At 39.9% G+C, this 18,037-nt stretch overlaps 1 protein-coding gene across 1 annotated transcript in view; it reads left to right on the top strand.

The window, feature by feature from the left end:
• HSD17B12 (hydroxysteroid 17-beta dehydrogenase 12) overlaps positions 1-15,936 on the top strand; it is a 147,641-nt gene extending 131,705 nt beyond the window's left edge. The window contains exons 8-11 of the mRNA XM_090262448.1: positions 3,986-4,067; positions 5,674-5,739; positions 14,875-15,024; positions 15,296-15,936. Of these exons, the coding sequence (XP_090118574.1) occupies positions 3,986-4,067; positions 5,674-5,739; positions 14,875-15,024; positions 15,296-15,400 (403 nt within the window). The 3' untranslated portion in view covers positions 15,401-15,936. The remainder of the gene's footprint in view (positions 1-3,985; positions 4,068-5,673; positions 5,740-14,874; positions 15,025-15,295) is intronic.
• Positions 15,937-18,037: the final 2,101 nt, after the last annotated feature.

The following is an 18,037-nucleotide window of genomic DNA, read 5'->3' as shown; positions in this document are numbered from 1 at the left end:
TATGGTGTTTTAGGGCAGGCAATTCTCTTTCATGTGGTAAATGTTTGCAAACTTTCTCCAACAAAGCAATATTTGTATAATGTACTTAGATTGCTAGTTCTAATTATCTACCTGCTCCGTGCATTCCAAGGTTCTTTTCTGACAGAACTGTTTTTATATGTTTCTCAGTCTTCTTGAGAATCTATTGGAGAACTGTCTGTACCAATTTCAGTATTATGTTTAAGCTTACAAATAAAAGTAATGACCCTCCAAGAGCACACTTTTGCACTCCCTAATAAGAAACGAAAATATGAAGAACTGCGACAGTCTTATTTACACCACCTCCCTTGACTGGCATTAAACTCTATTTGCAGTTAGCTGCCTGCATTAGGATCGACCTGTGTTCCATTTCTTCACAGTAGCATTTATATCTCCTCACCTCTGTGTCCTCACCTGCAGTGACAGGCAGTGATGAGGAAGGCAGAAGTCAGTGACTTCCTTCAAAGGAGACCTATCACTTCCTCTATGACAAGAATTCTTCTAGAGCAATGCACAAGGCCACTACCACAGTCTGATGGAATGGTGGGGCATGCGTAGAAGAATAAAGGCTTGGCTTTTCTTTCTTTTTTATCCAGGTGACAATGAAGGAGAGTATTATGATTGGGAATTTCACAGGTCTGAGGGAATTCTGACCATAGGAAGCTATAAATGCATAATGTTGAGCTTTATAGTTGTGTGCATTGAGCATTTCACTAGTGAGAAGGGGTAGGAATTGAAGGGAACAAGTCCCTGTGAAAAGGTGCTTCCTTATCAGCAATGGTGTTCTGCTTTGTTTTTGCAGTATTTTAGTTCCAGTAGATTCTCAGCAATTTGCACCGCTGAGACACCCTCGTGTGGCTCTTAGCAAGTAAGAAGCATGATGAATTAAGAATGTTGTATCACAGAAAATATCACTTGACTTGTTTATTTGGATTATTTGTCATAACAAACTGGAAGTGTGCTGGAGCAATGTGAATCTTCATTAGGGAACTTCAGCAAATATTCCTAATGTACCTTCCAATCTTAGAATTGTTCCCCAAGTCCCCGGAAAATGAGAGATTAACCAGGGTTTGGTTTTATGTTTGTTTCTTTGTGCAATTAAGCACAGCCCATTTTGTCCTTCTGCTTGATATAACAGAGTTGTCATGAGTCTGGCTGTGCCATGGAAACTGGTTTGACGTCACTAATTCTGCTGAGATAGAGGATTAGAGCTGAACAAAGTAGCTGATTTTAAAGACGAGTCCTTTGTGCCCCGCACTCCCCAATGTTCCTCCCCATCTCTGCGTAAAGAATAGATCCTGTATACAGTACAAGGATTAAAGCAGCTATACCAGTGTGTTATTCATGATTCAGACAAAACTAAGGTGGATATGATGGTCCTTGGAGAGAGAGAGAGAGAATTCTGTGCTGTCTTGCATGTGGGCGTGGGAGGAAGGCTTTTGCTAGACAAACAAATACGTGTGCTTCTTGGCAGCACAGAGCTTTTGTACAAGGGGTGTTTTCTCTGCTGCCATTTTAGCACGGCTTTAATGCCTTCCTTTTATTTGCTTAGCTCTAGTGCATTCTCGCTTTGTACTTCGTTGGTCTCAGGCTTGTTTTAAGCTATTTCAGAGCGCAGATATTTTGTTTTGAATACAGTACCCTCAAATTCTGACTTTCCACTAATTCAAACTAACTCTACCTCCTAGGAATTTTAATTAGGGTAGAATGTTTGAGACACCAAAATCTCAGTGGATTTGATACGTAAACAATTCAAGAAGCATAGCTGCATAATTATGACATATTAGACTGTTGGTCTGTTATATTTGAAACTGAGAGAGAAGCTTCTGTCATCTTTTAAGTGACTTTTTCTGTGTTGAAATCATTGTTTTGGTGAATGAAGATTTAAGAATCTGTTTTGGTGAGAATTAGTTGCTCTTGTATCTTTCACTCTATTGGGATCTACTCTGGGGTTAAAGGTGGCGCATTCCAGTAGATCATGAATATATTTTTTCTCTGTTTTTTACAGATTTGTTGAGATACATTTTATATACCACAAAATCCAGTCGTTTATAAAGTGTAGAGTTTGGTGGGTTCTAGCCATTACCACAATCTGATTTTGTAATATTAAACATCTCCAGTAATAGAAGTGGTTTTAGTTCATGTTGATCAAAGGAATTTCTCACAAACATAAATAAAAGGAAATTACTAAATATAGTCAATAATATTGTAATAACTATGTATGGTGCCAGCTGGGGACTGGAAATATCAGGGGGAACCCTTTGTGAAGCATATGATTCTCTAACCACAATGCTGTACACTTGAAACTAATACAAAATAATATTGAATTTTGAAAAATACAAAAATTACATAACTAATGCATTGACTACATTCTTTCTTCAAAACCCTAATATAACATTTTTTAATTTGAAAATTTGATTTCCATGACCAAAATGGTAATGGATTTCATTGTTTAGGAAAGTGTGTATTACAAATAAGGGCTTCAAACCCTGGCTGGTGTGGCTCAGTGGACTGAGCGTCAGCCTGCAAACCAAGTGTCGCTGGTTTGATTCCCAGTCAGGGCACATGACTAGGTTGCACGTCAGGTCCCCAGTTGGGGGCGCAAGTGAGAGGCAACTACACAGTGATGTTTCTCTCCCTCTCCTTCTCCTTCCCCTCTCTCTAAAAATAAATAAATAAGCAAACAAATTAAAACAACAACAACAACCAATAAGGGCTTCAGTTAAAAAACAAAAAACAATTTGTTTCCAGTGACACAGGAGGCTGAGGATCCAGACTTCCTGTTTGACGGTTGAGGTGGCATCTCGCCTACAGGCTGGCAGATGGGCTGGGTGACCTTTGGGGATTATTTCTTTCCAGATTTATGCCTGGAATAACTTAGATGCCATTTAATCATGTTTCTCTTATTATTTTGCATTAAAAGGGTTTATATAGTCCCCTTTTTTAATATTGAAAATGTAGGCTTTGGGGGAAGTAAGTTCAGGTGAAGAATAAAGAGAAACTGGGTTAAGAAAAGGGACCTGATCTGGAGGACAGGAGATGGGGTTGGGAGGTTAGGTTGCTATAGCTGAGGAAGGGGACCAACCCCTCTGAGAAGAATGGATTTGAGGGGGAAGAGTTGGTTGTTAATTCTACAATTCCTAATTCCACATTTTACCTAGCCCATATAAGCTTTCTAACAACTTGTATATCTACAGCATTGCTTCTCTCAAACTAATTTTCATTTGTTGGTAGAAGTCCTAACCCCTGATAACCTTCTGACTTTTAGCTTTCAACAGTCTCTAAAAGTTACAGTAGAAACTTCGGAGCTTTGCCTTTTGGCCAAAGAATATGGTTTGATGAGCTATAGCATCGCAGGTTAGAGTCAGCTCTCCATTTAGCACCTGAATATCTACAACCCAGGGAAGGTTGTAGGGCAGGATCTGACCATCACTCCTTTCCAGAAGGTTTTACTAAGTGCTGGTTACATGCTCAGGACTGTGCTCACGGTTTTGAGGAAGAGTGAGGACAGGGGCTATCTTGTCCAAAAGCTTATGGTTTTGTTGCAGGAGGAAAATGCGTATGCACATAAAATGATTAAATACTACAGCAAGGTAGTGCGTGATGATATGCCACAGTAAAAGCTTGAGAGAAGTCTAAGTGTCTCTAAAAGTGAGACTTCTTGGTACTGTGAGCAGAGAAGACCTCAGAGGGCAGAGATCGACTCAAGGAGACTGTAGATCTCTCCGCCACGCCCTGGATTACTAAGACAGAAATGAGCTAACTGCAAACAGGAGCTATTTTTAGTTAATTGAGTTATGCCTCATTCACCCACCAAGCACATCACATGCTGATGAAAGGCAAGGAGAGACGTGTGTTAGGAGAACAGCTGGTCATTCTGTTTCAAATCTATATCTCTTGTCTGTAATTTACAAACAATTGAGTGTGTGATTTCATTCTGTTCATCCTGGTGCATTTTCCTTTTTAGATCTAAAGGGGCGATTCTGAACATCTCCTCCGCTAGTGGCATGTTGCCGGTTCCTCTGCTGACCGTCTATTCTGCAACCAAGGTGAACAGTGATTTAGTAAATCATGTCAGAATAAGAATGAGGGATAATTTTGAATCTCAGAAACAAGCATAGCACTTTCTTCAAGTTTTATTCTTAGCAGTTTTCAAATGGGATGAGAAAAACAGGAAAATACCCTACACTAGTTTCATGGGAGCCAGAGCCAACAAGAACTGACTGGTATAAACTTGATAAATGGGACATCAAGATCTCAGATCCACAGATGGTTGTTTCTTTTTTCTTCTCACTAGTTTACTGGTGTTAAAATTGATGTTTGAACTTTATAGAGAAAGCTGGCTCAGTTGATCGGAACATCATGTTAATGAATCTGAGATTGGGGATTTAATTCATTAATAAGTCGCCTTCATGCAGCGTCAGTTCAAGTATACAGAGCCGAGAAGAAGAATTGCAGCCAGTCAGCACTTAAATACACATAGTAGGCACAAGGTAGACCAGGTGAGAGTGTATTTTGCCACATTATTCAGAATTCACAGGTAGTTACTGTCACTTCTAGAGTGAGACAAGAATTTTCAGACCTCTCTGTAAGATGCAATTTTATATATAACCACTCACCTCTCACATTACTACTAGAAAAATAATTTAGAATGCATTTCCTACTGCCTGCAGGTCAATAGCATCATCTGCATATACATTGTTGAGGCATAGGATTCGGCTCTGAAATGGAAATGGCTGCTGAGATGCTGAAATTAAATAAGCGTTTAGAGGGACATGAGCAAAATATAATACATAATAAGTACTAGCAGTGGGTCAGGGAGGGAAAAGAGCAAAATGCCTGCCGTCTTTTTCACTTGGCTCTTTGTCCACTGGAAAAACGTAAACAGTGACTACTGTCTTTTGGAAAAGCTTGGCACCGCCCCCACCCCTGCAATTTACTTGCTTCCTCTAGCTCTGAAACATACAGGGGGCATGTTTACAATGAACACTGGGTTTCTTGAAGTGATTGGTGAATACCAACTACTTACCTGTTCTGCTCCACCGACACAAGACTAGTTATTGGGACCCTAGGAGAGGCATTATTGATACTATTCATTTCAAGCTGGAGGTTAAGTCCACATTTGAAAATGGTACATTATATTTCACAAATAGATTTAAAGTTGTGCTATCAGAAGAAGATGGGCTGTCAGGTTCATCTCTACACTTCTTGGCTCCCGTAGGGCTAAGAGGATGCTTGCTCTTTTCTTCTCTTTATTGACAACAAAATCCCCACAGAACAGAGTTGAACAGAATTTTTATTGTGTTTCTGTTTGAATGGCAAATAGGGAGGAGAAATGCACCCTTAGTTTATAATCAAACATTTCTTCTTGGCGAGTAATTTTCTGAAAAGAAGAAAAGATGAGCCTTTTCCAGTTAAATCAAAATTTGATCCGGATATTATACTTGGTAAGAGAATACCTAATTTAGTGGCAGATAAAAATGACACGATGGCTTGAGGTGGTTTTTGAGGGTCTCTTCTGCATTTGAAATAAAAAGAATGATTAGAAGCTATAGTGTTAAATGGTTAGTTTGTTGTTTTTTGTTTCCATGACTACAAATCAAACAGATTGATGTGTGTGTGTTTTCTTCTCACTCCGCTCCCCCCCCCCCCCAGGCTTTTGTAGATTTCTTCTCTCGGTGCATCCATGAGGAATATAAGAGCAATGGCATCTTTGTGCAGGTGAGTAGAGTTTGTTTCAGTGAAGTATCCCTGTTTTTGTGTGGTTTCCACAGCAACTGTTGCCGTCTTGGTAACAAAAGAAAATCGCATTCCTGAGTAAGTGACTGTGACGTTAGCACACCATGAAAGACATGGTTTCCTTTTTCTTTATGCGCTTTAAGTCTAGATTTTTAAAAAATTATTTCTTAGTCTTTTTAAGTCAGGATACCTAGGTAGTGCTGAATGTAGTATAAACAGTTGAAGCATAATTATTATAAGTTCTTAGAGTTTTATTTTGAGAGAATGAGACTCTTCATATCTGTTAGCTGCTAGATACATAGATAAGTGGGCTGTGACTGTCCCAAAGCCACTATGTAATAACCACAGGAGAGGACAGAGACTAAAACAAAACTGGCTTTTACTGAAGCGAGGATGGCAACACCAGGATGACACAGATATGGCAGTGAACGTTAATAGTTTAAAAATCTGTGGTAAAACATAGAAGAAGTACATAACAGAAAGCCCCATTTAAATATTTTTAACTATTCAGTTCAGTGGCGTCAAGTACATTTGCATTGTTGTGCAGCCGTCGCGCGACCATGGATCCCTAGGATTTTTTTCATCTCCCCAAACTGAAACTCTGAACCCCATAGGCTGTACTCAGTAACGCCCCACGTCCTCCTCCCCCAGCCCCTGACGGCCACCATCCTACTTTCTGTCTCTGAATTTGACCGTGAAAGGTCCTTCACATGAGGGGAATCATACAGTGTTGTCCTTCTGGGACTGGCTTTTTTCACTCAGTGTAATGTCTTCAAGGTTCATCCATGTCGTAGCATGTGTCAAAATGTCCTTTTTAAGGCTGAATCCTGTTCCCGTGTATGGATATGCCACATTGTGTTTATCCACTCATCTGTGGACGGACATTGGCTGCTGTGAACACAGTGTACGCCTCTACTTTTGAAACCCTGCCTTCAGTTCTGTCCTATGTGTACCCAGAAGTGGAATTACTGGATCATATGGCAGTTCTACTTTTGGGGGGAAAAGAGGGAATTGCCTTACTGTTTTCAATAGCAGCTGCCCTATTTTACATTCCCACCAGCGATGCACCGGGGTTCTAGTTTCTCCGCATCCTCACCAATACTTATCTCCTGTTTTGTTTTGTTTTTAAATAATAGCCGTCCTAACGCGTATGAAGTAGTGACTCATTGTGGATTTGGTTTGCATTTCCCTAGTGATGAGTGACGTTGAACCCCATTTCAAGTGCGTATTGTCCATCTGTATATGTTCTTTGGAGAAATGTCTGTTCAGGTCCTTTGCCCATTTTCAAATTGGGGTGTTTGCTATTTACTGTCAAATTGTAGGAGTTCTTTATATAGTCTGGATATTAACCCTCCGTTAGATAGATAATTTGCAACTATTTCCACCTACCCTGCAGGTCGCCCTTTCAACTCTATGGATAGTGTCCTTTGATTCACAACATTTTTTAATTTTGATGTGGTCCAGTTGATTTATGTTCTTCTTTTGCTGCCTGTGCTTTTGGTGTCATATCCAAGAAATCTGGCCACAGCTAGTGTCGTGAGGCTTTACACCTGTGTTTTCTTTCAAGAGTTTTGTAGTTTTAGCTTTTACATTTAGGCCTTTGGTCCATTTTTGACTTAATTTTTACAGAGAGCTTTGATTTTATTACGTAGGTAACAGATATGATGCTGTGAAAATATAATACAAAATATAAGAGGAAACAAATTTAGGAGTTTTAAGGGCAATCTAGCTCAGATCAGCTACTGCTGAGAAATGACGGCTCACAGCATTTACACGCTCAGGCACATTTTTAGCGAAGTCTTGGGAGAAGCTGACTTCCCTATGCTTTTTCTGCGCCTGCCCGTGACCTGCCCCCTCCTCTTCACACACCCAGTGTTCATTATGGCTTTCTTTACTGTGGGCCTAGGGTTTTACTGAAGCCCCAAATGCGCAACCATCAAAGTAGCAGCTAATATTTGAGGGGATCCTTTTCAGGCACAGTGCTAAGCACGTCACATGAATCCATTTATTTCATTGCCTCTCATAGTAACCTGAGATGGTGTGATCATCATCATCTTTAAATTTATGGAAATTGGGGCTCAGAGAGGGTAAGCCACTTACCCATGTTGAACCAGGACTCAAATGCGAGTCTGTTCGGCACCAAAGCCTTTGTTCTTAACCACTGCGCTGCTTGCTCCGGGCCTTTAGGACAGCAGTGGGCACCTACTGGATCCCCTGTGCTCAGGCAGTTGTGGAATGAGAAGGTGCTCGACTGCTTAGTTCCACTTCTTCCCTGATTCCTTTAGACGTTCAGGAGGGGCCTCAGTGTTATCAAAATGTAGCCTGTAAACCTTTTCGTTTTATGAGTAGGTGCTGGTGCTGAGTCAGTCACAATGAGAGGGCTGGTAGTTAAGAGGAAGAGCAGGGTAAATGTTTTCTCATCTTCCAGGGTCTGCGTAGAGCCTGTTTTCTCTAACGCCCACCAGAAGTCTTGCTCAAGGGACCCTAAGATAGCAGAGCCTTTTGGTAGTCTGACTTGCGGCATCCCGTAAATAGAGGGTACATTGGGGAGAACAGGGTTTTCAAGACTTAGAAATTTTATACTAAACCATCATACTACCTTGCCCTCCCTGCCTTTACACCGGTCATTCTAGTGTGAGTATCTTGAACCTGCTGTGTATCATGACTTACATTTTGCTAACCTGGAAACAGTAAAGCATTCATGAAAGGTATTTTCTCATCCTGATGAAATTATTGTAATCAGGCTATTAATTTAATAATTTTTAAACACCTACCGAGACTAGGCAGGAATGCTGAAGGTCCATTGGCAGTATGACCAGAAGCTACAAGTGTTTCAATGACAAAAGGCAATATTAGGCTTTGTGGGCACAGATGAGTGATTTCTAAAATCCTGTGAATATACAAAAACTATCTTCTTCTCTCTCTTTCCCACACCTTGTTTCCCTCAAAGATCTTTTCTCCTGATTTGCTGCCTATTAATCTGATGTGACTAGAAGCTACTACAAAAACACTTTGACATGTGTTTTCCACAATGTCGTACTTTGATTATTTTTATTTTCCCCTAGTAATGAGTTTTGAATTATGTAATTTCATTGATCATTGTCTTCCTTCATATGAATTCATTCAAGGTTTAAACCTAGAATGAATTTGGTGAAAATATAAAAATGTAAATGTTGGTGAGGGAAAGTACAGTTGTCATTTCTACATGAACATATCAGAATGCTTAAGTCTCTTGTCATTTCTGACCAGAGGGACAAAAATGTCTGGTCTAAATACATGAGGTTCAGAGTGTAAAATGTTTGGTTTTCTTTGGTGGGATTTTATGTCCGCACATTTTTTGGACTAGGTGTCTTTACCAGCTCATTTCCCTGTCTACTGCATCCCACGTGCTGTTTCCTGGGTGATCTTGTTAAAATACAACTCAGATAATGCTGCTTCTCCAGGGGCTGCCCAACATGTTTAGGACTGAATTGCAACTCCACAGGCCACAGCCTCTCTTGCCACTCCATCATCGCAGCCTGTGTTCAGCCAGAGTGGGCCCTGTGGCATCCATTACACACCCTGCCCTCGCGGTGCCGGTGGCTGGCACCTCGGTGGGCATGCCCTTTCCCCAGCTCCCCTCCCCATGTCCTTCCTGCCCGTTCTCACCTCAGTCTGTGACCCGCTCCATCTCTCCAGGCTCAGGCCACACTTCCCGTGCCCTGGGGGTCTTATCTCACCCCCTGGCAGAGGTGGTTCTTTCTTTCCTTCTGCCTTCCTATTGTTATTGAGCACCCCTGCCTGATACTCTCTGGCCCCTCCCCCTGCCCTACTTCAATGTAGTCATGAGAACTGGGCTTTTTATCTTGTCTCTGTGTTGCTAATTCGGGGCTCAGTAGAGACCTGCCTTTTGCCTGTTGTCTCAGAGGACTCTGATTATGCATGGCCATGCTTTGCAGTACACAGACATTCGTTTTGAAGGCCCTTTGAGCTTCTTCTGTTGCTCCCATGTGCCCCTGGTCTTGAATTTTCAACCTCTATATCTAGAGAGCTTCCAGGCTAATGCTATGTTGCCAAATTTCAGTTTCTTCTATTCTTTGGAAGGAAAGCTACCTTTTCAGATCTATCTCCATGGACATCCGATTGCTCTTTGGGGAGAGGAAGAGAGTATGTTTTCAAATTCTAGGTAGTTTTACATTTCACTCCTTATTAATATTTTTCCTTTGGTTTTCTCTCCCTATCTTCCCCTCAACTTTTTTCTTCTAATTTTGTAAGAGTATTTGAAATTTTCTTCATGAATTCAGATATGCCATTCTATAAACATTTTCTGGAAATGCACATACGTGGTAGTGACAACAAGTGATATAAAGGCCTTAGAGGTGAATGTGGGGCCTGACTTTTGAATAGAGAATGAAGAAGCGCCTTGTAACCCTTACCAAGAGTGTGCTCGGTCGGTGAGAACTACCTGTTCTCATTATTACCCTGTGATTAAAGCACAGCTGTAATTATGCTTCACTCTTTGAAAGGACAAAATCAGAAGTCGTCTGACTGGCTGACTGAGGGCCCCAGCACGGGGCTCCTGCTGTGTGCCCTGTACTGACGAGTGTGTGGAAGGACTAGCTTAGCACTAGGATGGCACCCTGAAGCTTGGCGTCTTGAACTCATTCTGTACAACTTTATAAGCCTTCTTGTCTTTTAAAACCTTTTTATTTGGAAATAATTTCAAATCTACAGAAAAATTGCAAGAATAAGGATAGTACAAAGGATACTCAGATACCCTTTACTCAGATTCAGTCACTGTTGACATTTTACTCCATTTATTTTACCATTGGTGAGTTGCATACATCATGGTTTTTTACCTCTAAATACTTCAGTGTATATTTCTAAGGAATAAGGAGATTCTCATGCATAACCACATGCAGTTACCAACTTTAGAGTAAATATTGACATAATAGTTTTATCTAATTTTCATTTATATTCCAATTTGTAGTCCCCTTAATTTTTTTTTAGAAATCGGTTGCATTTATTTATTTTTACTTTTATTTTTTGAAGATTTTATTTATTTGTTTCTTTTTAGAGAGAGGGAGAGAAACATCCATGTGTGGTTTCCTCTCATGTGCCCCCAACTGGGACCCGGCCTGCAACCCAGGCATGTGCCCTGACTAGGAATCGAACAGCGACCCTTTGGTTCGCAGGCCAGTGCTCAATCCATGAAGCCACGCCAGCCAGAGCCCCGTAATATTTTTTATATCATCATTTATCCTCCAGTAAAGAAGTCAGTCTAGGACCAGGTGTTGTATAGTTTTCCTGCCTCTTCAGTTTCCTTTAATCTAGAATGTACCCACAGCCTTTGTCTTTGATGACACTGCTGTCTTTGAAGAGTATAGTACTCCTTCCCACTCTTTAATTGAACAGATCCTGAAATGGAAAGTGAACACACAGATTTACGGACGAAGAGCTTTCCTCGACTGCCTCATAAAAGCTGCAGGCGCTGCCCTAAGAATGTGTGAATTTAATGCTCGTAAAAGGCAGATAAACACCACGTCTTGAATCCCATATTGTGCAAACAGCTGAGCCTGGTGTCCTCCAGATCCATGTTTCCCAAAGCATGGCTGTGAATCGTTCTGGTCATTTTTAAATGCAAGAAAGCATATTTAGTACACAGATGACTTCATGAAAGATGCTCTGTCTACCATGTGAAGTTTCTAAATTTTATTCTTGAATACCCACCATGCAGCACTGGGATCTGTCTCCTGGCCGCTGCCCCACGGCATTAGCGATAGTAGCTTCTGTTCTGCCTCCAGGTCCCCTGAATTGCTTTGTGAAGACCAGATCCCTCAGCAAGCTAATCCCGTGGGTGAGAAAAAGATACCAAGTTGTCTCCAGGGACTTCTAAAGAATAGGCTGAGCAAGGACAAAACATTAGCTTTGCTTTGTGGCTTAGCTAATTATTTTCAGTTTGGGGTTGTAAATACGAAGACCAGGACCGTTTTCTACATCTGTAGCTGTCACAGTTCCGGTTGTTTCAAGTTGGCCATACTTAAAACGGCAAACTGTTGAGCTTAAGCAACATCTAAAATATGCTCTTCCCGAAATCCTTCCTATAAACGTAGAAGTGTCTTCTTGACCTGGTCCGTGCAATATTTCCCTGAGTAAGCAGGAAAGATGGATTCATTGTTGTTTGTTGAGTTTTCGTTTAACTGTTAAAGGGTGCACCTAGATGACATCTTGACATATGAGGTATTTACTTTTACATAATTTGAAATGCTCATTTTTAAATTCAGGACAAGGAGCTAGACGTATAAGTCAGCCTTCATTTAGATAGGTGATCTTGCTTAAGCACAGGAGTGCCTAAAATTTTGGTTTAAATTCTCATATTACATTGTCAGCTTCCTGGTACAACTAATTTTCTGGGCTGCAGCGGTGGAAAGGGGCCCTGCTGCTGCTCCTCCCTGCCGTCCATAACGAAGCGTTCTGTTGCTGCTTTGTGTAGAAGCTCCTCTTTGTGCTTCTACTACATTCGAGGTCCTGCTCTGAGCCTTGGCAGTGTAGTGGCGAATAAGACCACGTCTTCCTAGAGCTGACATTCTCGTAGTCCTTACTGTCCAGTGATTGGATTTAATTTTCTGTACTGCGTAGCCTTCCTCTTGCTCCTGCTTCCCGTATATCTGAGGCATGAACCATACCGTTCCCTGAGAACATTGTGGTTTCCTTTGCTCTTGCTGTTCCCAGTACTCAAAATGTTCCTCCCTTATTTGTTTACCTGGCAAACTCCTCCGCGTCATTGCAGACTCAGCTCAAAAGTTATTTCATCTCTGAATCCTTTCCATCTTCTACTAGGCCGCTTAACTGCCTTGATTTTAAACTAGTGTGGAAATAAATGAATAGAATTAATATTTCTTAGTTGGAAAAATGTGACTTGGAATTCCTGGGTGTGCGTCTCTTGTCTCCACCTCCAGAACCACGAGGTTCTCTACGTGGATGGTTTAGCTGAATGAGGAGTTAACTTGTGGCGCCATCAAGTGGTTCAGCCAGGTAGTGCGACTTAATTCTTCTAGAAGATCAAAATAGTCCAAACTATGCCACATACAGATATATAAAGAGAAGGGATTATAATGTAATTAAATAATTGGGAGTTATGAGACTATCTTCATCTTGAGAACCTCAAAACTTTTTTTAATCCTCACCTGAGGACATGCTTATTGCTCTTCAAGAGAGGGGAAGGGAGGAAGAAAGAGAGGGAGAGAAACATTGATGTGAGAGAGAAACATCAGCTGGTTGCCTCCTGTACGTGCCCTAACTGGGGCTCGAACTCACAACCTAGGCATATGCCCTGACTGGGAATCAAACCTACAGCCTTTCAGTTTTCGGGATGATGCCTAACCAGCTGAGCGACACTGGTCAGGACAAGACAAGTTCACAACTTTACAGCTCGTGGTCTGTGTATGGGAACAGTTTTTTTAATCTTCACTTTTTTTGTAACCAGGAAACCTGGGGCACAGCAATGTGACATGGTTTTCTTATGTTCTTCATTATTTGAGACAGAGTGCTACATGTATGTACTCTATTTCACCTTGTTTGCTCCTCAGCTCGGTGAAAAACTCCTCCTTGCTGCGAGAGCCTTGTTGAACTCTGCATTTCATACTGTGTGGTATCTGAGATCTCTTTTTGATTTGTGATCTCATTTATTATATCCTTGCAGCAACACGGTTTTAAAAGTAAAGACCTTTTTGATAAAATATTTTTGCTCAGTGAGGGATAAGTAGATAGTAATAACTGCAATGAACAAGTTCTCCAAAACCAGAAGTTGATGTATAATTTTGTCAAAGGCTTTCTTTTCTTTCTTTCTTTGCATCCAATGACATAGGGAAAATGTTTCTTTTTCTTTTATTCTGTTAATGTGGTGCATTATGTTGATTGATTTTTGTACATTAAATCATCCTTGTGACGTAGAGATAAATCGCACTCATTCTTGGGGTGGGAAAACACAAAACAAAGAAACAAACGTTAAAAGAGACATGGGAACGCTTCTTCCAGCTCCCAGCAGGAAGGAAATTATAGTGTGCAACACATCTCAGTTTTATTTCTACTTCTAGCAATGACGTTTTTCATTTTGACCACTAAGTGCTAGAACAGATCTTCTTTAATAGAAGTATCACTGTAATGGATACCCCTTCCTTTCACACATATGAGCTAAGCAGAGTGCATTCACTCTTTGGTGAACAACCATCCCAAGTTATTTCAAACTATAGAAGGAACCGCTTGTATCATGACTCAGGACTTGTCATAATAGTGTTTCCTTATATTCTTCGTTGAAGCACATCCAAAATGTTGTAAGCAGAAGCAATAAAGAAACTGACCACTAGTTAATTTCCTCTAAAAGGCAGTGTTCAGATTTGTCATCCCACTCCCGTTGTGTCGAGCATCTTTTAGTTGTTAAAGCTGCTTCTGTATTGTTAGATTGTTTCCCCCACAAGGAAAAGAAGAAAAGGGGGGCGGTCCTGTCTTATTAATAGCAGACTTTATAAAACTCAGAATTAGTTGTACACCTGAAATTTATATAATGTTATTAATCAGTGTTACCTTAATAGATTTTTTAAAAACTCAAACTAATGAAGAAAAGTGGAGGTAGGTCAAGGCTAAGAGAGTGAAATGTTTATTGTAGAGGGAGCAAAGCTGATAGAACAAGGTTAATCGACTATAGATTACAGGAAAATGTAGTGTTACCTCTTTAGGAGGATAAACGTATCAAAAATCTCTTCCTTCGTGGTCCTGCAAATGTTCAGTCAGAGTAGAAAAAGTATCTTATCCTGAATCTCTCCTCTCTAGACTTCTGTAATGCCTTCTTTTTAAAGGTTCAAAAAGGTATGCTTCTGCTTATTTTTAAAACTCTCTCTAGTCTCAAATTCTATTTTATTGAGAGATTGATTTATTATAGTTTGTTTTTGGCGTCATGTGTTCTGTCAAACGAGCCTTAGAGAGCTGCTTCTCTTTTCTGTCTCTAAAGACACAAACTATAGTTTATCAGAATGTTTCTGCCACTCAGAGCAGTCAAGCATCACAGTGGATCCTGAGTTTGTGGCCTTCCTAATCAATGGCATGTTTTTTCTTGGGGGCGGGGGCGTGTTGCCTTTCCAGAGTGTCCTGCCATTCTTCGTGGCTACGAAAATGTCTAAAATCCGAAAGACAACTTTGCAAGTACCCTCATCAGAGACGTATGTGAAGTCAGCAATGAAAACAGTGGGGTTGAAGTCCCGAACCAATGGGTACCCGGTCCACTCTCTGATGGTAGGTAGATTTTTAAGTACCAAATCAGCACTTGGGCTTCGTGGGTTTTTCTCCCCCACTGAGCCACAAAATAGTATGTGATATATTAACATATGTATTGTCTAGGCTTACTCACGCGTCATCTGTGTTTTATTTTAAATGCCCAAGAACTCTAAAATCTACCAATCAAGAAAAATAAAATAAAAACATTATAGTAAAACATAAGATCAAGTGTTTTAATGTAGCTCAAATTGTAGGCTGCAGTTACATATCTTCCTATTTTTTTTCCTAGGGCTCGATCATATCAATCCTGCCTTCTTGGTTATATTTAAAACTGATCATGAATTTCAACAAGTCCACGAGGGCTCGCTATCTGAAGAAAGCCAAGAACAACTAAGGATCGATAACTGCATCGAGTAACTTGGCCAGTTGCTCCAGCCCGTGCACACTGCTGCAGGCCACCGCCCCAGCTCCAGCGTCCTCACTTGTCATTTAATAGTTACTAATAAGGCTCGATGTAGTCATAATTGGGAAGAAGCAGGAGTTCCTGACATATGTTCTGGTTGCTACCGGCAGTTATTCTGTAGTGCAATGTAAATGCTCATATCAGTTGGATACAGAACTAATATAACAAGAACAACTCAGTAGGAAGGAGCACGATGATAGCAAGTCACAGGCTGATAGAGTTGGGCGTGATGCCCGACAGCTTCGCCTGGCCCCAAACGCCGAAGGTGATTCTTGTATTTTCTCTGAAACATACTTTAAAAAGTCATGGCCAGCTACTTGTTCTTGTTTTTAATGATTTGAGGGACTAGAGAATAATGGATTCACTTATGGGAGGACATACAGCAATTTGCATAGTTCTTTGTAAGCTTTTCTAAAGGCCTGTCCCAGTTTGTATGTCTATATGGAACTTTTTTTTTTTTTTTCAAAGTAAGCTAATGACATAAAAATAATTCATGAAATTTTCAGGTTTTCTTACACACGAAGCCCATGAAAATGTACTTTTGTCTACTACATATTTGTTCTCAGTTTAAATGTACATAATTACTGAACATTGATTGTATGGTATGATTTGTGGAGGTAACCGGGCCAAAACATACATTGACCCCGGCGGCCCCCTATTGTGCTGCTCAGACCCTGACTCGGGAAAGTGGCCTGCTTATGTCCGCTGCTTTGGTTTCTGCACTGCAATAATACTGCTTTACCTATGTGACAAGAGGCTATTTATTCCTAGAACAACGATATCCAAAAAGTGGCATTACACTTTAAATTGGTAGCCTATAGATATCGATATAATTTGCTTTAATGAAAGATGATATAACCATGGTATTGATTAAAAATATATTTCTTTGGTGCTTGAAATTAAGGCCTTTTTTCCACTGGTTTAATGTAAATTAAGGTTTACTTTTATTCCACTACACACCTGTTTGGGGAAATTGCCAGGCAATAATCCATATTGTGAAACATGCAACCTAAAAGGTGGATCTTTCCTAGGCTGTGGTTCTGAGGCTCTGGGTTTTAAGCACCAGTAAATTAGGGAAAAAGAATTTTAATTGGGGTATTTACGTGTTTCTAGCTTTTAATTTTGTCAGCTAAGGACATAAAACAAAAACAGAAAACCAAATTACAATCATTATGTAAAAGACATTTTGGCATACAAAAGTAGGAAGAACATAATCTCAGACTAAGGAATAGTTGTTTAAATGGAATAAACTTAGCTTTATGAAAAACATTGCCTTCTTCTCTCTCATTTTGCTGAAACCACAATAACCTGGGCAAGATTTCATTTGCTTTCACACACGCGTTGGTTGGTTGATGGTTGTGGTGGGGGTTATTGGTGGAAATTTAGTGGAGACGGGGCAGAATTGGCTTACAAAAGACTTTCTTTTATCCTAGTTAGAAAACGGTTATATTCTGGCTGGGAAATCCCTTAGCAATCTCACAACTTCTGAGCTGTGGCCTTGACTGCTTCAACTTAGCTAATATCCTTGTGTATCTGACAGTGTTGAAGATGATGAAATGAAAATCTATGTTTCCAGGCACATGAAAGAAAAATTGTACTAGAAGAACAACTAACGTTCTCGATAGCTTCAAAATAGTGAAACATCATTTTTTAGACTTAATTCTATATTGACTTGATTGTCTGAAGTGTGCTAGGTAAGGTTTGAACCAAAAAAAACATAGAGCAGAAGATAGTGTCGATTATTTATGTAGAATCAGCTCACCTCACAACACAGAAAGCAGATTTTAATTTATTGTTCTTTCATTGCCCTTTCCATGAACTAGCATGGGAGGAACATGGGAGGAATTATCCTGCACACATAATGACATATGCTGTTCTCTTTTGTCCTGTGTCAGTCCCACATACACTGGGAATAAGTAATTAAGTGCTAAAGGTGATATTATTGGTTTCCATTTCCTCAAATGTGGTCCTGCCCTAAAGAGATGAATTCTTATTTATCATTTGATATTGTTTGCTGGTATTTCACTTGGAAAGTTTACATCTATATTTAGAAAATTGGGTTTTCATATCAAGAGTATAATTTCATTGAATGAGCTGGGAAGTGTTGCCTATTTTATTGTTCTCTGGAAGAATCTATAAAAGATTGGAACAATCTTTTCCTTGAAAGTTTATAAAAACCATCTGGTCCTAGTATTTGTTCATGGAAAGATTTTTAACTATTGATGGTTTTAATGGTAATTAGATACTCGAGGTTTCTATTTTTTCTTGAGTCAATTTTGAAAAAAAAAATTTCTAAGCATTTACTCATTTCCAAATTTATTAGCATACAAGTAATTCAAGGAATTTTCTTAGTTTTTAAACCACTGATAGATATGTACTTAATTTCTTTTTCTAGTATTGTTTGTGTGTTGCTTTCTTTTCTTACCATTTTGTCAGAGGTCTGTCTTAAAAGAACCAACATTTGGCTTTATTGATCCTCTCTGCTCTTTTATGTTCTGCTTTCTGGAGGGTTTATCCTATTTTCTTTTTTCAAATATATTTTATTGATTGTGCTATTACAGTTTTCCT

The sequence above is a fragment of the Furipterus horrens genome, unplaced genomic scaffold (genome assembly GCF_987537825.1).
Source record: "Furipterus horrens unplaced genomic scaffold, mFurHor1.1.pri manual_scaffold_2, whole genome shotgun sequence".
Taxonomy (NCBI): domain Eukaryota; kingdom Metazoa; phylum Chordata; class Mammalia; order Chiroptera; family Furipteridae; genus Furipterus; species Furipterus horrens.
The sequence above is the reverse complement of the archived record's forward strand: the minus strand, read 5'-3'. Positions and strand labels throughout refer to the sequence as shown.